The 21,505-nt window shown below is 51.3% G+C and overlaps 2 protein-coding genes across 11 annotated transcripts in view; one reads left to right on the top strand and one right to left on the bottom strand.

Moving 5' to 3' along the window:
* Positions 1–6,327, bottom strand: part of MICU1 (mitochondrial calcium uptake 1) — a 104,051-nt gene extending 97,724 nt beyond the window's left edge. For 4 of the 6 annotated variants that reach the window (XM_075758985.1, XM_075758984.1, XM_075758981.1 and 1 more), the window contains exons 1-2: positions 6,249–6,327; positions 5,057–5,147 (exon numbers count right to left, since the gene is read on the bottom strand). The gene's annotated coding sequence lies outside the window, so the exon portion shown is untranslated. Of the gene's footprint in view, positions 1–5,056; positions 5,148–5,278; positions 5,336–6,248 lie in introns of those variants that run through there. The other 2 variants (XM_075758982.1, XM_075758980.1) reach the window with 2 other exon arrangements.
* An 8,489-nt stretch (positions 6,328–14,816) lies between these two features.
* MCU (mitochondrial calcium uniporter) overlaps positions 14,817–21,505 on the top strand; it is a 91,942-nt gene continuing 85,253 nt past the window's right edge. For 3 of the 5 annotated variants that reach the window (XM_075758987.1, XM_075758986.1, XM_075758989.1), the window contains exon 1: positions 14,840–15,023. In XM_075758987.1, the coding sequence (XP_075615102.1) occupies positions 14,898–15,023 (126 nt within the window). In that variant the 5' untranslated portion in view covers positions 14,840–14,897. Of the gene's footprint in view, positions 15,024–15,582; positions 15,733–21,505 lie in introns of those variants that run through there. The other 2 variants (XM_075758990.1, XM_075758988.1) reach the window with 2 other exon arrangements.

The raw sequence follows: 21,505 nt of genomic DNA on the forward strand, positions 1-21,505 counted from the left end.
ATCACATTAATTTCACTAGAGAGGGAAACCACATTTGTTTCGGAGCACGATTCAAATTGATGGAGAGTCTACAAAGCACCAATCAATAACACGCTGCCAGGTCTTTAGCAGAAACCTAAGCCATAGCCTGGCAATTTCTTTTCAACTGTCATTGCAGTAAGAGTTCACCCCTTCCTAAACTCCTCAGCCCTGAAAAGGCACATTTCACAACTCAGTAATTACACCCAATCATCGCCCAACCTCCCCTTGGGGACAATCAGGGCCGTCCCTCAAGTCGCCAGGATTTAGCGGTAACCTTCACCCTGCTCTGAATGCAGCCGCTGTGAAAGCCATGCTATTGCATTTCATAGCGTGTTTAAGAATTCAGCCTAACGTTGCGCTACCAACACATTTTGGTGTTCTGCAATCACCTCGCCATTAACGTGGCTTATTTAGGATAACGATTTACTGGGATGATATCCATTAAGACTCCATTATTTATGCCATCCTCATCTCACGAGTTGCTTTATTCTGCCAAATTGAGCGTTTAGCATCACAAGACACAAAGTGAAAATAAAAGAGCAAAACCATGGCTATTTGGAATCCAACTTGTTAAACTACCACTTCTAGGCACAGATGTTCTTCCCAATTTAATGCATACATCCTTACTATTAGCTATATTTAAATTAAGGAAAATGTAGGTTTCTCCATTACTGTCAGTTGCTCTAATCCCTCCCCTACTTTCAAGCTCCACATACCTGCACCTGGGCTCTCACTGCTATTTGACTATTTGAAAACAAACAGTCTGCTAGAAACTGCAGATCATCCTGAGATAGCAAGTACTGTACAGAAGAAATAACCATCTCTCCTTGGGCTGTACAAGTCACCCACGCTGATTTCTACCAAGTCTGCTGCCACAGGAGCTTCACCTTAGACCCGAGCAAAGAGTCATGAACCCCAAACGCTGCCACACAGAGCCTAGATTAAAACTGACAAGATTGAAAATAATTTTACTGATCTTCAATGCCAAGTAGAGAAGACGATGCGTTGTAAAGACACAAGACTTTTGATTTAGCTTTAATAAAGCATTATCAGTAATTGCAACTGGATTATTTATAAGGATGGAGGTCAGTAGCTAGCTTGGTCTTGGTCTTCCCTTCAAAGGGAGACAGGAGTGCTTACTCACTGGGGAAAGATCTTTGCCCACATGCCTTCAAACACTTAAAGTCTACTTAGCGTAAAGACTTTGGTGCCAACTAGAACGGCAGAAGAAACATCACTTGACAAGTCCAACAGCAACCCCAAATCTAACCTGCTAGCTGAGTCACTAGAGGACTTGCGAGTGGATGCAGCCACTACAAACTGCAGCTTTTGAGAAACAAATGAAAAATGAGTGTACCCAAACAAAATAGACTGGTTACATCTGTTGCAGCAGCACTGAAAACAGCACCTTCAGCAAAGATAAAATGTTTGCTTGCTACTTCAGTCAGTCTCCAGCAATGCACAGTAGGTTTTTAATGGGAAACTATAATAATCTTCCACAGAAGTGAACGCTAAATGCTGCTTTTTCCTGGTTAAAGTTTTCCTTTCCCCTCCTCCCCTAAAAATGCAGCCTATTCCTTGGGCTTTTCTACCAAGAAAACATCACAGTAAACCCCAGCACTGACAAATTCCCTAGTAGCATCTCCAAGCCAGAGGTAACCAGCAGAGCTGTAAAACCAAAAATCAAACAAAAAAAAAAACCTTACCTCACCCCTTATCAAGGATAATGGCCTTCTTTCATGAGCTACCTCTACCTTAATCAGTCCAACGTGAAATTTTCTGTTTCCAATCACTATTCCCAAACAATCAGGCACTGTCTTTGCAAAGTCACACAAACAGGCACACCAGAGCAGAGGCGTTTTTGCAGGAGTTAAAAAAAAAATGACACTGATTTGAGGAGCAAAGGTTTGTCAGAGGCGTAGAAAATATAACACTTCTGCCTTTTTCTGTAGAAAGTTACGGCCAACAGGAATACGGCTGCTTAGTGACCTGAGTGATTTAACTTGCCTTGCACAATCTGTGCTGATGGGATGTGATTTTCCTGAGAATTCCTAACTTTTGCACCAAATGGATAGACCCTCCTTGCAGCTCCTGCCCTTTCTCCAGCTGACAGCTACCTACCTGTGTGTACTTTACAATAACAAACAAAAAAAAAAATACCAGACCAGTTAAAGTAGATTTAAGAGGTGCTTATGGCTTACTTGGCTGCAAGAAAACGTGTTAATTTTTAATGAATAAACATGTGTTTGACAAGAAAACAATGCTGGAAGAGAAAAATCTAAGTAGCCTGAAGAGAAAGCAAAAGCTTCACTAGGCTGTGAAGGTGACAATTCATTCAGGCTCGAGTTATCTGTAGATACAAGTCCAATTCCAGAAAAAAACATTTATTTTTGTCAGTAGACAGCCAGCGGATCATCTCAGACTTCAACATGGTGAACTTCATACCTCTTTTCCTCTCCCACAAGGAGGAAAGATTTGTGAACCCACCGAGAACATGAATTTGAATATCACCAAACGGTAATTTCTCCCTTTCCCGTTGTCTTTTAAACAGAAACATCACCTACCCAAGCCACGACCACTTGCTTCTTTAGAAAACACCTCTCTGCCACAACAAAGCAGCATAAGGCAGGCGCCAATTCTTGCAGATCTTCCTTGTGTTTGTATCCCAGCTCAGATTTTAGTGAAAAAAAAATAATTTACAACTACTCTTCTAGCTCTTGAAGCAAGAATTCCAGAGACAGAAAGTTTGCATCAAACTAATGAAAACACAGATGTTAAAGTGGTGGTACAGAACACAACTAGTCTATACAGATACTGGGTCTGATTTTGATGTTGGCATAGAGCGGCATTGCCTGCATCACAGACTGACACGCTACAAATGAGGAAGCTATGCAGATTCACGGGTCTCATGTTTCAAGCACAGGTCAGCTGCAGCATTGCTCATCTCAAAGCAGGATCTTCTGTCTTGCTGTCTACATGAGGACCTTGGGTTTCATTTCAAAGAGCTATAAACTCTAACAGTAACAGAAAAAAACCAAGAATTTGAGCTACAGAAACTGCAGTAAACGATGCATGATCTCAACAGTCACACTATTTTCTCTGGTTTTATAGTATCTTAAATCTTTCACTAAGAGGCAAGCCTGCCAAAAATTTTCAGATGGTATGTGCTTAGGCAGACAAAGCACACTTCAACTCAGATTTTACTACGAGTCCTTGCATTTCTTACTAAAAGTGTCCAACACACCACCCTAAAGAGATATATAGTCATCCTCCTCATTAAGAGATGCCATATCATTTGCAACACACCTTTCTCAAAACCGCTCCACTTTAAAAAAAAAAGTCAAAACATTCTTCTCAACAGCATACAATGCTGGCTACAATACTCAACAACCCTGGGTAACTGTTTCCTACTGAATTATCTCAAACATCATCATCGCACCCAAAAGTCACGTCTACACCAAAATACTTCTTCACTAACACCCCTGCAATGTCCCAGCGGGAAGGTCTGGCATCCGGAAAATGTTTTTTTATTGTTGTTCACAAGCATCCTCAGCCCTACGGCACTGCACCGTGTTAAAATACTGTGCACTAGCAAGGCCACTGGAAACCTGGGAAGAATAAGACAAGTATTTCTACATCCCAGCTGAGTTCATTTCAAGAAGTGTTACTGCAGCAAATGCAACAGCATGCGGCAACGTGTTTTTATAATAAACCTGACATGACTGCTACGGAACTTATTTTGCTCAAGAAATGCAAAAAACAGTTGTTTCCACATTCTAGATCTGAACATAGCTGACGGCTCCCTCAAACATCACCTGAAAAAAGTAATGCTTATGGGATATCGCTTCAAAGCCCTTCTGAGGCTTCAAATGATTTGCAAGTCTTGCAGTTTGTCCCACTAAACTGCCTAAGGACAACGGTACAATCTCTCCTCTGAAAACACTACCGTGAGCTTACCCGGGAATCTGACTTCTCAGCCCAAGAGGCACAACAGGAACCTATACAGAGAAGACTAATAAGGGGCCGGGAGCTCCAGAAATCCCCCAGTAGGCAGAAATTAATGATGTAAGCAAGGCACATCATTCTTTTTCCTCCAGAGCACGAAATTTCAACTTCTTTAGTTCAGGAAGCATAATAAATACCACGGAAGTTTCTGGAGAAAATGGGTCATTTGGAAAACAAGCCATTGCCACAAGTAAACAAAGAACAAGTGTTACATGAGCTTAAGCTACGCTGCTGAATACATACGTTATGCTCTTTCTAACATACGTTATGCTCTTTCTAACATACGTTATGCTCTTTCTAACATACGTTATGCTCTTTCTAACATACCACTGAATACCAGAACATTTAAGAGGACGGTTACAGCCACAGGACCCTCCATGCCCTCTTCTGGCAGCAGCTACTTGGCTAAAGAAGCTGCTGCCTGAAACTGGTGGCCACCACGACCCCCTCCAGAGTCCCAGAGACGCGTGCAGTGATGACACTAGAATGCATTTGCCTCATACCCCTGTGCTGGCCAAGAAATGCTTTGTTGCTCCAGGTGGACAAGCACACACAGTTTAAGCATCTTTAGTTAGTTTTGGTTGTTGGTTTTTTTTTTTTAAAGATACCTTCTTATGTTCAAATAAGTTTTCACCGAGTGCATAGAAACAGTGAGTTGCATTGGGTTTTTGGGTTTGGTTGGGGGTTTTTTCTATATTTTATGAAAGTGGATCAACTGAGGTTGGGTTGACAGGAAGCTCCAGGCAGCAGCCTTCTTTCACAGTTCGCTCCCATGCCTGCTTCACTCCTCCTTTCAAATCACCCAAGCCTTCCAACAGAAAAGGCAGCACAATTTTTCACACTGCAAAAACACAACCTGTTTTCCTACAGCTTTAGGAAAAATCCTGGGTGAACAGTCCAGAATAATTCCAAACAGGGCAGATTTAAGGGTAAATATCATCCAGATGATTAGTTCAGCAGAGTTAGAAGTACCTGAGAGCAGGGCCACAGCACGCTGTGAATTGTAAGAAGGCAGCAATACCATCCTTACCTGTAGCACAAGCGTGTTTGCTCCCAGCTTGTAGGTCAGGCAGTCACAAAGAAGGTTGAGAATTATTTCTTAGCAATTGCAGGGCTGTGTTCTATAAACAAGAAACAAACATAATAAAGATTATAACTCTTTGCTGCACACAGTCTCCCTCCTGGCAGTCATACTCTTGCATATTAGTGCTCACACATATCAACCTCAGAACTCACACCTCAGACTGCTCACCAAATAAAGCCACAAAGGGGAAAAAAACAGTCATGCAGCTGATTTAAAAAAAAAAAAAAAAAGCAAGCCAGGCCTTTACTTTAACTCAAGTCTGAACTGGCACTCAAGTTTCTAGAGGAGAATGCCTCAAAAAAATCTTCCTTTTTCGACCTGCCCACCCCTGGTCAGTAGACCTCGCTCAACAGACTCAGATTTACCGCCTTTCCCAAGCGGCTCATTAAACTAAAGGCAAATACAGTACACATAAATCACACCATGATAAAGATCAGGCCTCTCTATACTTTCAGCAGTTTATTAACCCAAATTCACCCTAAAGGTTTTTCCAAAGACCAACTACACATCAAATCCAGTTTGGCCGTTTGGTGAAGTTAAAGCTGTTTAACGATCCGCTATTAAGAAAAATTGCTTTGACGTTAGCTATAACATACAGCAATAATTCACACAGCCCTGGCAACCCCACAAGCAATCCCCTACAGCAACAACAAAAAAATAAACCAAAACGGGGGAGCAGAGCACCCCACTCCTCGCAATACACCGGAGCTCCCCAAAACACGCCTTGCGGGCCCCCCCTCCACCCAGGCACGCCGAGGGGGATCCCTCCTTCTCCTGGGGTTTTCCCAACGGGAAAAGCTGAACGCTGGAATAAAGGCACAGACCCTAAAGTTTATTTCATAAGGAAGAAATTATAGCAGCGGCCCAGGGGATGGGGGTAGCGTAACACGGCACACCGAGCCCAGGTTCCCCGGGCGGCAGCTCTCCCCTCAGCTCCCGGGCCTCGGCCCCCTCAGCGCCCGGGCCGCCCCCTCAGCCCATCACCACAGCCAGCGCCCCCCCTACGTGCCCGCAGCCCGCTCCCGCCGGAGCCAAGGGAAGGAAAGGGCCAGCCTGAGCAAAGGCGTTAGGCCCCGCCACCGGCTGCGGGAAAGCGGGCAGGACCCCCCCCGGCCCGGCCCGGCCCGGCCGCTCTCACCTCAGCCCCGCCGCCCCACCGGAGCGCGCACAAACCCCGCCCACCGCGACCGCGCTTCCGCGAGCGGCGGTACGCCGGGAAGGGGCGGGGTTTGAGCTGGATGGGGGCGTGGTCTGTGCAGAAGGGGCGTGGTCTGGCGCGGGAGGGGCGGGGCCTGGGCGTGGGCCTGGTGGGGCCGTGTGTAGCCCCTCAGGGCCCTCCAGGTATAGGTGCTGAGGGGCGTCTCTGTGGGGCCTGTGTGCAGGGCCTGAGGGGCTTGTATGTAGGGCCTGAAAGGCCTGTATGTGGGGGTCTTGGGGCTTATAGATAAGTTCTGAAAGGTCTGTGTATACGGTCTCAGGGGCTTATATATAGGTCTGGAAAGGCTTAGCATCAGAGAACCAGCAGTTTGGGTGGGCAGGGACCCCACAGCCCATCCAGTCCCACCCCTGCCATGGGCAGGGACACCCTCCACTAGCCCAGGTTGCCCAAAGCCCCATCCAACCTGGCCTTGAACACTGCCAGGGAGCCAGGGACAGCCACAGCTTCTCTGGGCACCCTGTGCCAGGGCCTCAGCACCCTCACAGGGAAGGATTTCTGCCTCCCATCCCATCTCCATCCCCCCTTCTGCAGCTTCAGGCCATTGCCCTCGGCCTGTCACTCCCTGCCCTTGTCACCAGTCCCTCTCCAGCTTTCCTGGAGCCCCTTTAGGGACTGGAAGGGGCTCTGAGGTCTCCCCGCAGCCTTCTCTTCTCCAGGCTGAACAACCCCAACTCTCTCAGCCTGTCTCCATAGCAGAGGTGCTCCAGCCCTCTGATCATCTCCGTAGCCTCCTCTGGACTCGCTCCAACAGCCCCAAGTCCTTCTCCTCGGGGCTGCTCTCAATCCACTCTCTGCCCAGCCTATAGTCGTGCTTGGGATTGTACCAACCCACGTGCAGGACCTCGCACTTGGCCTTGTTGAACTTCATGCGGTTCACACGGGCCCACCTCTCCAGCCTGTCCAGGTCCCTCTGGATGGCATCCCTTCCCTCCAGCATGTCGACCACACCACACAGCTCGGTGTCGTCAGCAAACTTGCTGAGGGTGCACTCGATCCCACTGTCCATGTTGCCAACAAAGATGTTGAACAGTGCCGGTCCCAGTACCAACCCCTGAGGAACGCCACTCGTCACCGTTCTCCACTTGGACATTGAGCCATTGACCACAACCACCCAGCCAGTTCCTTATCCACCGTGTGGTCCATCCATCAAATCCATGTCTCTCCAATTTAGAGACAAGGATGTCGTGTGGGACGGCGTCAAATGCCTTGCACAAGTCTCAGGCAGATGACGTCAGTTGCCCTTCCCTTGTCCACCAACACTGAAACCCTGTCATAGAAGGCCTTGTGCATAGGGTATGAGGAGCGTATCTATAGGTCCTGAAGGACCTGTATACAGCATCTGAGGGGCTTGTATATAGGGTCTCAGGGGCTTATGTATAGGTCCTAACATATATATAGGTCTCAGGGATATGTTACTATGGGGTCTGAGCAGCCTATACAAGCAGGGCCTGAAAGGGTCTATACACAGGGTCTGAGGGGTCTATACGCAGGGTCTGAGGGGGTCTATATGCAGGGCCTGAGGTACTGATGTGTAGGTTTAAGGCACCAGTGTCGAATGCCCAGGGGCTAAGGCCGCTGCCTATAGGGTCCGAGGGGGCTGCAAGCCCTCGGCCATTTCTGCCATACCCTATTAAACCTCCCCAGTTTTATTTCTGCAATAGGTAATTCTGTAATTCTCTTCCCCCCCCCCCCCACCATATCCAGCTGAGCATTTCCATGTATTCCCGACGATAATTCACTTTAAAAACCAAAGGGGATCTCTGGTGAGCAGGTCATTCTGCAGGGTCCAGAGCTGCTGCTGGCTCCAGACCCGCGGCGGGTGAGAGCCGACACTGCCGTAGCGCGACGCGGCCGGAATCAGCAATTAAACAGAAATCACGGCCTCTTACAAGCATCCCTCACCACGTCCTTCTATTTCTGCCTGGGTTTCCTCCCTGCGCTATCGAATTTACAAATAAAATCTTCATGGGAGCATTTATTTTTCCCATTGAGCATAATATTTACAGAACGCATGGGGAAATATTTCCACTGAGCTTGATACCTCTCACCACCACAAACTTCTCACGTACTGGGGAGGGCAGGGAAGGGCTCAGGGCGATGCCCACGGGGAGGAAAGCTCTTCTTAATCAAGATAGATTAATTGTGATGGCACGTCCGTCCGTCATGCTGCCTCTGGAAGGGAAGGGGCTGCCGGCTGCTGGAACGCGGGAAAATGGAACCTGGGTGGAGAAAAGCGGAGGAGAGGAGAGGGAGGGAGGAGAGGAGAGAGGGGAAGGAGAGAGGAAAGAGAGAGGAAAGAGAGGAGGGAGGAAGGGAGGAAGGGAGGAAGGGAGGAAAAAGAAAATGAAGAAGAGAGAGGAGAGGAGAGGAGAGGAGAGGAGAGGAGAGGAGAGGAGAGGAGAGGAGAGGAGAGGAGAGGAGAGGAGAGGAGAGGAGAGGAGAGGAGAGGAAGGAAAATTGCATGCAGCACATTTCCACCTGGAAAGGCTCCCCAGAGTGGTTTCATCTTCTAGCAATGAATCCGAAGACGCCCGGATGCAGCGTCCCATCCCACATGCCCTCAGCCCGGTGCCCAAGCCAGCGCCGGCGGCCGAGCTGGGAGGGGGCGCGGGGGCAGAGGGGACGCTACACGGCTGCTGTGAGCCGCTGGTGATTTCAACATCGACAACTGACTGCCAAAAATCCCTGTGAGGTTTGTGTCACTGTTTCAACCCCGTCTTCGAAAACACCTTTAGCACCCCAGGAAACTCGACATCTCCTTTTTATGAGAATGAGAGCAACGGCAAACGCTTCTGCCTCGGAGAAGCAGCGATGGTTTTATTCATCCTTCCAGGGGCTTCACCCCACACATGTGGGGCAGGGACCTCCCTGGGTTGGGGGGGGGGGGGGGGGAGCGTCAAACACCTCTGCAAGCCCTGGGGCTTGTCCGGGCTCGGGGACACCCTACAACAACACGGGGGGTGCGGCAGGAGTGCATCCCTCCCGCGGCACCCACCTGCTAACAACGGCGAGGGGTGCTGCCCAGAGATCCGCAAGGCGATAAACCTTTCCATGCACAATTTATTGGAGAGGAAAGCGGCACCGAGGGTATCACGCCAGCCCAGCAGCGCTGTGATTTCAATTAATCTCAGGCGCTAATAAGATTTAACCGTCAGGAAAGCGCGTGTCGGAGCACCTCAGCCGAAAGGGGCTTTTTTGGACAGCATGGAGCTGGGAAGGAAATGAGATACCTCGAGAATAAATGTGGCTGGGTGTCATCAGCATCCAGGATTCGGGGAGTAAGCGTTGCTCCCCCAGGACAGAGCGATGCCTGGCAGTCCCCATCCCAAACGGTTCCCGCGATGACAGGGTAACATCATATTTTTTAGCCCTTGCTCAGACGGGACAGTCCCAAAATGTAAACTTGGGAGGCTGATTTTTGAACCGAGGGAGGCACACCAGCAAACCCAGTGGAGGGATGTTATTTTTTCCGGGGTCGTGGGTAGGCACGTGGGCTCCTGGGGCTGTGCCCGGTGGCTCAGGAATGGGATGGCAGCGGGAAGGGAAAATGAGAAAGGCACGCCTGGGTCATGTGTGCCTCGGCATCTCGATCGGAGGGAGGATTCACTGCTGGCGAGGCTAATTTTAGGTATTTTAATTTTAGTTGCTTCCAGGTGCCGCTTAGGTTGGCTCTCTTCAGGCTTTAATGAACCCCCATTAAAAAATACATTTTCCGGAGGCATAAATAGATGCCGATTGCTCTTCAGGAACCCGGGAGGCTGCCGGGTCCTGGGGAGTCCCACCGCTGCCCTCCTGCAGCGAAAATACTGCAGCCATTTCTAGGACGAACCTTTTGGCCAGGCTGAAGGTGATGCCAGCGAGACTCGGAGGGGTCGCTGGGGGGCTGGGGTGCAGCGGCACGCTGAGGTCTGGCCATCCCTGATGGAGACGCCGGACCTCGAAAGGAGATGGGAGGAGAACACGTCGTGGCGAGCGAATGTAGGCGTGTTTGGGTAATTTGGGGTTTATCGTTGAGGTCCTGCGATGGGACAGGGACCATTTGTCCCGTTCCCCGTCGTATCTTATTGCTCCACCAGCGGCCGTTGCAGTATTCGGCTTACGGAAAACGGCCGGTGCCGTTCCTTTATCGGCAGGCAGATTCTGCCCCCCGCCCTCCCCGATCTCACGGCAGCGCTGTGTTATCTGCGTTAGTCTTAAATCACCAACCTTCCTTCTAAATAAAAGGAGATAAGATGTACTTGGAGCCGGTATCCTCCCGAATTTCCCCATCCACCCACGCCCGACGCGCCTGCAGGGTTTTGCACGTGCATTGACGTCCGGGTGCGGGGTTTTGCAAGCGCCGTAGCCCCAGACATCTACAGCAATGAAATGTGGTAAATCCTAAATTTAAATAACACAAAGTGATGAGTCTGCGGACTAAGAGACCATTTGGGGATTTATTTTTTTTTTTTGTTGTTCCTAGCCGGTTTATTTAATCTGAGGACTTTGGATTTTGCTCAGGTCTGAGCCAAAGTGTTGGGTTTGCACACTCGCTTTCTCTTAAATCCGTATTTTATTTGCAGGAGGACAGCATCCGTGCCTCCGTCGGCAGCGTTGGGATGGTCGATGGGGGTTTGAGGGCTTTCGCTTTCCAGTCTTTCCCACAGCACTAATATTAATTGTGACTGCTGGCGTGCTTGTCCCCATCAATTCTTCTCCGGAGCAGCTTTCCAATATTCAGCAAGCTGTAATTATAAGCACCGGGATAAAGCCTCATTAAATACATTATTTTATTTAGGTTTTCAAAGAGCGGAAGATGTTTATAGCAGGGTAGCAGGAGCTGTTTGCCCTAAAAAGACAGGCTTTCATTTCGGTGCCGATATCCTCACCCCTTTCGCCCCCTGCGCTCCTGAGAAGCCGTTCCCTGCCAGCTCGTTTAATTGCACGGGGAATTGATCTCGGGGCTCCCGTTTAATTCCCATTTTTATGCGTTGTGACGAGCGCCCACACGCTCAGCACGGGTTTGCTAACGAATTATTGGCCTTTCTGCTGCCCTCAGCCTTTGCTGGCAGCCCATCTTCCCCCACCTCTGTCAAATACTCCCTGGAAATGTTTAAACTCAGCCTAAAATATTACGTCAGGTGACTTCCAGCTCCTCTTTGAATAGAAATAAATACCTAAATATGTACTATGCATGGCCGGAGGAGTAGGGAATAGGGGAGAGGGGCAGGTCTGGCAGCCCAGGGTCTGCTGGCCGTGCCCGTCCCTGCCCTCCCCTGGAGCTGCTGACACCGAGCCCTCGTCGGAAACCCTACGGGGAGGGCGGCAAGGGCTCGTCCCAAATGCATCGCTGCTCATCCAGCCAAAAATAAAAGCGTTGGGTTGGGTAGCTTATGGCACAAAGAGATGGCTCTGCCCCAAAGCGCTGCTGGGACTGCATCCTCTGCCCTGCCCAGGACCTTCCCCATCCCGGGGACTTCCTTCCTCCCTCTTTCCTGCCTTTCTAATCTCCCTTTTCCAGATCCTCCGGGCTGCATTAACCCCAGCTTTGCCATTTTGAGGCTCTTAATCCCATCGCAAATCATACCGGGGAGAGCCTGACGTCCCCAGAGAGGGATGCGACGCCTGTGGTCCATGACGTCCCCAGAGAGGGATGCGACGCCTGTGGTCCATGACGTCCCCAGAGAGGGATGCGACGCCTGTGGTCCATGACGTCCCCAGAGAGGGATGCGACGCCTGTGGTCCATGAAGCGGCTCTTTGGCCGAGACGCGCACAGGAGCATCTTCCGGTGCAGATGCTCCCAGGGTCAATGCAGAGGGCTGCGCTGCACAAAATCCTTATTTTAAAGCCTTTTTTCTTCCCGCTGTCAATTTTCAACGTGGAAAGGAGAGGGGAATGCAACGAGCAGGGGCTGAGCAAAGGTTCGTTCCGATCTGAGCGGCGGAGCTCAGAGCAGCTGCTGCATGAGGTCTCCTTGATCTTGCAAGAAAAAGCAAATAATTATTGAAATGCTAAACGTGCTACGCTAGGAAAGACTGCAGGTAAATCCTTCCAGAAGGACGCAGTCGAGACAGGCTTCAACCATGTTTTCCCAACTGACAAAGAGAAGGAAGGGAAAACCCATCGCTGCAGGAAAACCCAGCCAGAAAGGAGCCCGTAGCCTTGCAAACTGGCTCGGGAGGCTTTGGGTGGAGGATTGCTCAGGGACGAGCTGTGCGGCTCCAAAATTACGTTGCTTGGGGAAAAGCCGAGAGCCACCCTTCAGAGTCTGAGCAGATGGGAAGGCGGCACTTGGGAAAGGAAGGGGAAGGAGAAGGGGAAGGGGAAGGGGAAGGGGAAGGGGAAGGGGAAGGGGAAGGGGAAGGCAGCTGGAGGGAGGTGGGGATGGGAGGAGGAAGACACCAGGGTACCACCATGGTGTGGGTGATGGCTGAAGCACATCCGTGTCACCCCGTCACCCGGTCATGCTCCCTTCTGTATTTTTAGAAGGTCTTGGTGGCAAACAAGGGTGGTAAATCACAGCCGGAGTCTCTCAGCCCGCGTGTTCCTCATGGTTTCGGCAACCTCCAGCCTCGTCACAGTTTTCTCGCCGTTAATTTCCAGCGACTCTCCTTTCCTGAGCATCCTCCTCTCGTCGCCTCCCAGGAGAAGGTGCGTCCCGATCGCTCCACGCAGCGAGGACTTGGGCTCCTCGATTTCACAAAACAATAATAACGCAGGATCCCAGCTGCTTTATGCCAAGGCACTTTGTTTCAGCCTCAGCCGTAGCGGCATCGCTGCACGTGGGAACTGCTTGTGCATTAATATTTTTTAAAGCTCCATTTTCTACCAAGCGATTCTGGGGCCACTTCCAGTATTAAAAATGATAGGCTCGTTTCCCTTCCGGACTATTCTTTCCCAGGAATTAAAAAGGAGCTGTCGGCGGTATTGTAACAACTCCCAGGCTGAAGGAAAAACTCTTTAACTCTTTTCTAAGAAAAATAATCCAAGTAAATCACCTTTCAAGAAACAACTGAGCATATATTGCTTATTTAGCTCACATGCTGCAAGGTCTATGCTGGTGGCCTGGCTCACCACATATGCAGGTACCTATCTCTCTCTGTAATATATATATATATTTTTTTTTTTCTTTTTGATCACTCACTTTTTATACCATTCATCGAAACTGCCACAGGGATGGGATGCCAGTTTGACCCAGCACCCCAGATCCCCGCGTCTCGCCCACGCTGCATCCCCAGGGCCACGGTGGTGCCTTTGCAGCCTTCCTTGCTGCACCCTGTCACCCTGCGCCCTCACCCTGGTGCACCCTCTCCCCTAGCGCACCCTCTTCCCAGTGCACCCCGTCTCCCTGCACCCTTTACCCTAGCGTGGTCGATCCCCGGTGCACCCCTTCCCCGCAAGCACCCTCTCCTTGGTGCTCCCCATCTCCCCGGTGCACCCCTGATCTCCCCAGTGCACCCCATCTCCCCGGTGTACCCCCCATCTCCCCGCACCCCCATCTCCCCGGTGCACCCCCCATCTCCCCGGTGCTCCCCTGATCTCCCCACACCCCCCATCTTCCCGGTGCACCCCCCATCTCCCCGGTGCACCCCTGATCTCCCCGGTGCACCCCATCTCCCCGGTGTACCCCCCATCTCCCCGCACCCCCATCTCCCCAGTGCACCCCTGATCTCCCCGGTGCTCCCCCCATCTCCCCGCACTGCCCATCTCCCCGGTGCATCCCCCATCTCCCTGGTGCACCCCTGATCTCCCCGGTGCTCCCCCCATCTCCCCGGTGCTCCCCCCATCTCCCCGCACCCCCATCTCCCCGGTGCTCCCCCCATCTCCCCGGTGCTCCCCCCATCTCCCCGCACCCCCATCTCCCCGGTGCTCCCCCCATCTCCCCGCACCCCCATCTCCCCGCACCCCCCATCTCCCCGGTGCTCCCCTGATCTCCCCGGTGCACCCCTGATCTCCCCGGTGCACCCCCCATCTCCCCGCACCCCCATCTCCCCGGTGCACCCCCCATCTCCCCGCACCCCCATCTCCCCGGTGCACCCCCCATCTCCCCGCACCCCCATCTCCCCGGTGCACCCCCCATCTCCCCGCACCCCCATCTCCCCGGTGCACCCCCCATCTCCCCGGTGCTCCCCTGATCTCCCCGGTGCACCCCCCACCTCCCCCGTGCACCCCCCATCTCCCCGCACGCGCTCCCCATCATCTCCCCGCACGCGCTCCCGGCACGCTCCCAGCCCTGGCCCCGCCCCCGGGGTGACCCCGCCCCTCCGGCCCCGCCCCGCCCCGCCTGCCCCGCCCCCGCGGCGCCCCCGCCTGGGGAGTTTCCCTGCCCTCTGGCCCGCCGAGGCCCCGCCCACCACCGGCAGGAGAGGGAACGCAGCGGCCAATCGTCTCTCCGGGCAGGGCATCCGCGTGGCTCCGATTGGCCCCCCCCCCGCCCTGCCTTGACAGACCCCGGGCCGGCGAGGGCGACGCCCCAATTGGTCATCTCCGCCGGGCGGCCCCGCCCCGCCGCTCCCTCCCTTCTCATCGCCCGGGCGGCCTCAGCAACCGCCGCCGCCGCCGCAGCGTGAGGCGGCTCCAGCGGCGCGATGGCGGCCACGGCGAGCAGATCGCTGCCGCTCCTCCTCTGCCGCCGCCCCGCCGCGCTGACGGCGGCCGGTTGTTTCCCGGCGCTGGGGCGGCGCCGCCAACAACAGCAGCAGCGGCACCGGACGGTGAGTGAGGCGGGAGCCGGTGCCCTTCAGGCGGCGGCCGGCTGAGGCGGGCGCGGTTGCCGGCAAGCCGCTGCCGGCGGGGGAGGGAGCGGGGTGGGGTGGGCGCCCGGTTCTTCCCTCGTTCCCCGGGTAGGCGGCGGCCCCCGGCCCGGCCCCGGCAGCTGCGCGTTATTCTTAGCGCCGTCGCCGGGCGAAACTTGAGCGGGGCGGGCGGCGGTAGCCGAGCCCCCGGCCCCGCTCCGGCAGCGGGCAGCTCCCCGGCCCTCCCGCCCCGCCCCACCGCGCCGTGCCGGCTCTTTCCCCCCCCCCCCTCCCCCGGCTTTTTTCGGGCGGACGCGGGAGCGGCCCGGCGCAGCCCGCCGTACCGGGGACGGACTCCCGGGGCGGGGGTCGGGTCCCGGCGGGGCGCGGCCGCCAGGTGGCGGCGAGGGGCCACCGAGAGCCGGGGGAGGGGGGGGACGGGACGGGCGGACGGGGACACGGGGAGCCCCCGGCGGGGAGAGGCGGCATCGGTCCCGGTGCGGCGGGAGAGGCGGAGAGCAAGTGCCCCGCGGCTCTTCGCCTTTTTACAAAAATGTTTATCGTTTCCTTCTTTTTTTTTTTTTTTTTTTTAAATTTTTTTTCGGCGCCGCCCCTCAAGGTCAGCCAGGGGAGAGGCGCTCGGGGGGGGGGGGTGTCCCCAAATTCTCTCCGAGGCGGTGTCATCCCGGTCGGTGCGGGGTTTAGCGGGGAGGGTGGTGGGGGGGAAAAGGGGAAAAAAAAGGCAAAAAAAAAAAAAAAGCCAATTTTTGTTTGCTTCCCCTGCAGAAGCAGCACGCTTGGGGGCTTTGCCAGAAACAGAGAAGACTGGCAGCACATGCGTTGCTTACTATGTGTCTTAGGGCGGAAAAAAACTGTAAAGGCGGCAGGTTGCGTTTTGGAGCTCAAGAGATTTGCTAAAAATACCGGGAGGGTTTTTTTTCTTTTTTCTTTTTTTTTTTTTTCTCTTTTTAAACTAAGGGAACAGTATGTAACCGTGGGATATTCTTCTAGCTTTTGCCACAATCTGTTTTATTGCTGCCTATAAAAAAAGCTGCTGTCGGAGGTGTGCACCTGTCGCTCACTTGTTGTTTTGCTGAAGCAACTAATTGTGAAACTACCCAAAGCCACCAAAATCGTGTATTAACGGGGTGACGGAGCCGGGCTCTGAGCTCCCTTGGAACAGCAGATATAACGCTGCGTCCCTAGGGTACCGCTTAAAGACCAGCTAAGCGTTTGTGCCTCGTATCTTCACGGTGCCGGTAGTTTCTCTAATGGTGTCGGTTTGTTTTCACAGCGATGGGATGCCAGAGGTTCTGTTGATATCGTGTGTCTCAATTGCATCAGTCCCGTATTTGCAGTGCGGTCATTCACATGTGCAAAGTGTGACTTCTGCAGCGTTGACTTCAGGTTTTGTAAATACCAACCTGATAAGCGAGGCCACCAGTACCCTGGATTCTGGTCGGGAGTGGAACAGCCTTTTCAGCTTTTGTAGTTATTGCAGTTGTCGCTTTTAGCAGTCTCTGGCCCAGAAAATAATAAATTATTTATCTAAATTTAAGTTGACCTTTGCGTTTAATTTAACAGAGACTCGGATTCGTGCTTGATTCTGCTAATCGGGCTAAGCATAGCAGTAAAAGTGCAAGGAGATTATGAATGACTGTTAAAAAATATCCTGAATCTCTTCTGTTTGGCTGGGACACTTTGCTGTGGCCCCCGCTGAGCGGTCGTGGCTGAAGTGCGGGCACGCTCGGGAGCACGCTGAAATTGTACCGTCTGGGCTGTCTCCTTCAGGTACTCGGGGGAAGAAGGATTTTGCTTGTGTCCCGTGAACTGATGATTAGAAAGTTCTTCTGCCTTTACTACCGGTTGAGTTATGCTGTTTGATTTTTTTTTTTTTTTTTTTGGCAGCTTGGCTGTTAGCCACTCACGGTGTTGCAGTGATTCGTTTTTGGGGTTTTCCCCTTTTCCACAGGGAGATTGTACGCAGGTCGGTTCGCTAGGCGTTGAATGCTGAAGTGTCCCTGTGAACCTAGTGATCGAGTGAATGCTTGCTCAGAGCAGGTCGGTACCAGGATCCTAATTGATCCCTTTGACAGCATCCGTAACGTGCTTATTTATCTCCTCACTGAAAAGATAAGTTATCCTTTCCATCACGCTGCACTTGATAAACTATGTGGACCACTGGGAGAGAGTAGAGACCCGAGAGCTCCTGAATCCTAGAATAAATCATCTCCAAGGAGAAAGTACAGGAACCGGAGCTCTTCCTAATAAAGAGAAAATTGAAAGGAGGTTGCTGCAAAAAAGGAAGCAGAAAACCAGAAAAATCTGTGTTGGGTAGGAGAAGAAGTAACTAGCTTACAGTGCGAGAAGAGGGATTTGGTTAGATGCTGGGAATCTTTTTACTGACAGTAAGAGTAGTGAAATGCTGAATTACTTCCCAGGAAAGCTGTTCAATCCTCGTTATCGGAGGTGGTTAGGACAGGTTAGACTCACATCAATCGGTTATGGCTGATGAAGAATTGATCCTGCTCTGTGATAGCACTGGACCCTATTAAGCTTCCTGACTCGATAGATGACATGAGAAAATAGGTAGAAAGAGTTTGTGTAATGTAGGTGTAATTAATAGAGTGATTGTGTTAGGTATGTCTGTGCAGTATTGGGTTTAGTACAATAAATTCTACTCGGTTACTTCTCAGGATGGCTGGTTTCTAGCAGAGGTGATAAATTAAATGGGCTTTCTTGAGATAGGGTGGGAATACTAAATGGTCTTATGGATGAGTTCTTTCAAAAGGGATATAAAATATGCCAGAAGAGCCTGGGCCGATTGACCAGGCTACTGTGAGAGGCCAGCGCTTTAAAACAAAGCGAGCAGATGGGTAAAGGGTAAACAATGAGGTTGTGATAACATCAAAGAGTAGAGAGGGCAAAGGTCGAAACTCTTGAATAAATACTTGGTTTCTGAAGTTTCAGATGGGAATACAGTAATACTGGGAGATGTAGGGCTTGAACGAAACATTTGCAGCTTTCTTAAGGGTTTTGAAAGCCGAGGGAGTTGGGAAAGGTCAGCGGGCTCAGCGTATAGCAGTGGGGTTACGGAGGATCCAGCCAGTCTTCACGTTCTGTCCTAGCTAAACAGTATTACAGGCTGTGAGAGGAGGAGGTTGCAGACTATTTGGATGAGAAATTCACTTATTGATCTCCAAATAGGAAGCAGCAGGCGGGAGGAAGCGTTTACTGATACCTTTTGATTTCCCCTCTGAAAGCGATGGTGATGGTGGACCTCGCAGGACGGCTCCGCAGGGGAAGGAGAGCGCCAGTCGGAATAATCACGTAGAAAGCGGGGCTGGAGCATCCGTAGCGTTGGAAGAATATGGCAGAACTGAAGAAATGGACTTAGAGCAGAAGTAGCTGAGGCTGCATCTTTTTCCACTCCCCCAGTCTCACTTAAACGTACGTGAGTGGAAGAAGCCTTGTAGAGGAGAGACTTAGCCAGCACCTCGGCAGTGGAGAAACGGCGGAAGTCAGCTGGAGGGGTTGTAAGGTCAGGGGGAGCGGGTGGGTGGCTGCGCCTTTGGAGATGATTACAGCTGAATAGTTCGTAGAGCAAAACATAATAGTATTGGTGCTCGTTTTAAATCGGTGCTGTACGCGCCTCCTCGTTGGGAGGGAGCTGTGGGGGTCCGATGTATTGCTGGGGGGTCACCCGTGAAGATTGGGGGGGGGTGAGAGAGGCAGTTTGGTTAATCAGGCCAAGGTAACTTCTGTTGGTGGGAAGACCAGAAATAGCAAAAGTCTGTATCGGGAAGCAATCTGAGGTGGAATAAAAGTATTGTGTGTGGTTTCTTTTTCTATATGCTGGCTTCGTGCAAGCAGTAGGAGTGGTGGGGAGAAGCCTGGCCGGTGCTGGTCAGCAGGGACTGGTGTGCTGCGGGGGTGCGAACGCACAACCCCATCGCCGACTTCTTAAGCAACGGGAGCGGGATGGGGATGGAGCCCTTGGTGGGCGGTTAGGTGGCACTTCTCAGTCTAGTGGTGTTTGCTGGGTTATTAACTGGTGGGAAGCGCAGCAGCCATAAATCGTGATACTACCTATAAATTAAGGCCTTTGTCCTGCGGTAATTTCCTGGTGCTTAATACAAAAATTGCTGCTATTTTCCTGTTAGGCAGCTTGCCCTCAGAGGAGCAGGGAGAGAGAATTAAAGTGGATGTTCCTCAGAGGAAACTTCTTTATAAAGCGAGGGAAGCCCCTTCTTCGACTCCTACTTGTTCCGGGCGCTGTGGGTGCGGAGGGTAAGCTGCCGAAGGCGAGAGCTCCGCGCCGCTGAGCTGCGATGGGGCTGGGAAGCGATCCTTCGTGGAAATGGGTCTCAAAGAAGTAAGCTACAAACGTTTTTTCAAATATGCGGTGGTAGACAAAGGACTTAAATAAAATGCTCTGCTTTTGCACGTTGGATGCCTAAACTTTGTGGTTTTCTTCCTGCAAAGATTAGAGTCTCTTCTTGATGCGTTTCTTAGTGCGTGTAGCCAGTGGTTGTGTCGGATCGGTACGTGATCAGCTGGTTCAGCTCTGGAAAAAAATACGTGTGGAGAATCAAGGGCTCGGCTGTATGTGGCGTTCCTATGATCGTTAATCCTGGCAATCCTGGGTAGATCAGGAATAGTGACTCCTGGTGACTTCTTCTAAGCCTAAGGAGAAAAAAGTGAACCTGACTGAACTGCAGCCAAACTTCAAGTAGGTTTGCAGGTTTTTATCTGTGCTCCAGATGAGGACCAGGGTTACCTGTGTCGGTCGGCCCTCCGAGCAGGGTATGATTTTTGGTGCAGGCAGCCCTGTATTAAGGATGCGGTAGAGAGCGTATCCCGCAAAGAGGAGAGGGATTTGTGCCAAGGAAAGGCGCCCTGGGATGCGCGGAGCCTTGGGAGGAGGACGCAGTGAACACGGTGCTGCAGCGGTCCTTTACTTTGCACAGATACACTGTGTATTCCGTGATTTTTTTTTTTTCCCGTTTTGTTTCCCCATGCTATGGCCGAAACTGTTGCAGCATCAACTTCCAAAGATGCTGTGGTGGTAATTTCCCTGGTGGGACCCCGCAGCCGCCTGGAGCCCTTGCTGGCACAAGCAACAGTTTATAGCCCTACTGTTGCTCGTCTCTTGAAACAAATTGATTGAACAGGTGAAGCTTGGGGCTCACAAAACTGGCTGCAAGGATGGTGAGGCTTGGAACAGTATTTTGGTGTGATGTCTGTGTGTTCGCTGAGGATGGAAACTGGCGGACTGCTGTAATTAACTGAACCTCTGTTTTCCTGACCTTGCATACTGCTGATTGTAATTTTTGAATGAATGATTAAAAGGCCGAAGGACTGGTGGCTGTCCTGTGGTTTGAAGGGGCATAAACCAATTATTCTCACCGGATCTTTGGCTGCACTTGTTGCCTACCCTGTCCTCCAATGTTTCCCATGCTGGGACATCCGTAGGAGCGGTGACGTGTGTGCTGCAGACCGGGAGAAGATGCATCTGGTGTCACTTCGGAAGTCAAGACGGCATGTGGCTTGAACTGCAATATAAGTAAATACCAGCCCAGCAGAGCATTTATCATGTTGAGGGAGCCCCAGGGAGAGTTGTTTTGACCGTAAAGATGGGTCTTTCCACCAAACCTCCTTTTTTTTTTTTTTCTGCTTCTTCCCGCGCACACATACTTGCTGTCCCGCTTGCTCCTTGATCGCCTCACCGAAAACAAAGGTGGCGAGAACATAACGATTTCTTGTAGCTGTCATTGCTGTTTGCCCACTCCGGTTCTGCCTGAATTGATTAAAATGGAAAGCAAAGCGAGGTCTGCTGCCTCGTGCCGGATTTAGTGCCACGGGGAAGGCTACGGCTCAATGCTATTTTGAAAGGTTCAGCAAGAAAGCTTTTCCACATTTTTTTTACTATAAATGAGAGAAGGGAACCTGCCCTTAGCTAATTATAGAGCAATGGAATACCAGTACTAAGTTGAAAAATGTGCTTTTTAGGGGTTTTTTTTTGTTAGATTGTCTTGGGATTTTATTTGCACGAATAAAAACTTAGAGGGGGATGACCAGCAAGTGTTTCTGGTGTGCAAAAGTTGTTGAAACATTCTGTGATCATATTCATTCTTCCAGAACAAAATAGGTTTTGAAGGGAGGCTGAATTTAGAGAAAAAAAAAAAAAGGCATTTTGTAGCTTTTGATGTCTCTCTTCATTCAGTGAATAGAAAAAAGCTTTACTTGGCAGTGTCCGGAGAACATCCTTCCAGGGCTCTTTATATATGAAAGATGAGCGCTGTACAGAAAGGAGTAAATATTGGGGGTTTTGACAATTATTTGATGATATGACTTTTTTTTTTTTTTTAATTTATAACTCAGCCTGTGGGAATAGTCAAGACTTTGTATAGAGGGTCTGCGATGGGAAAGAAAATTACAGTCATGGTAAAATAGATCCA

The sequence above is a fragment of the Balearica regulorum genome, chromosome 7 (assembly GCF_011004875.1).
Source record: "Balearica regulorum gibbericeps isolate bBalReg1 chromosome 7, bBalReg1.pri, whole genome shotgun sequence".
Lineage (NCBI taxonomy): Eukaryota > Metazoa > Chordata > Aves > Gruiformes > Gruidae > Balearica > Balearica regulorum.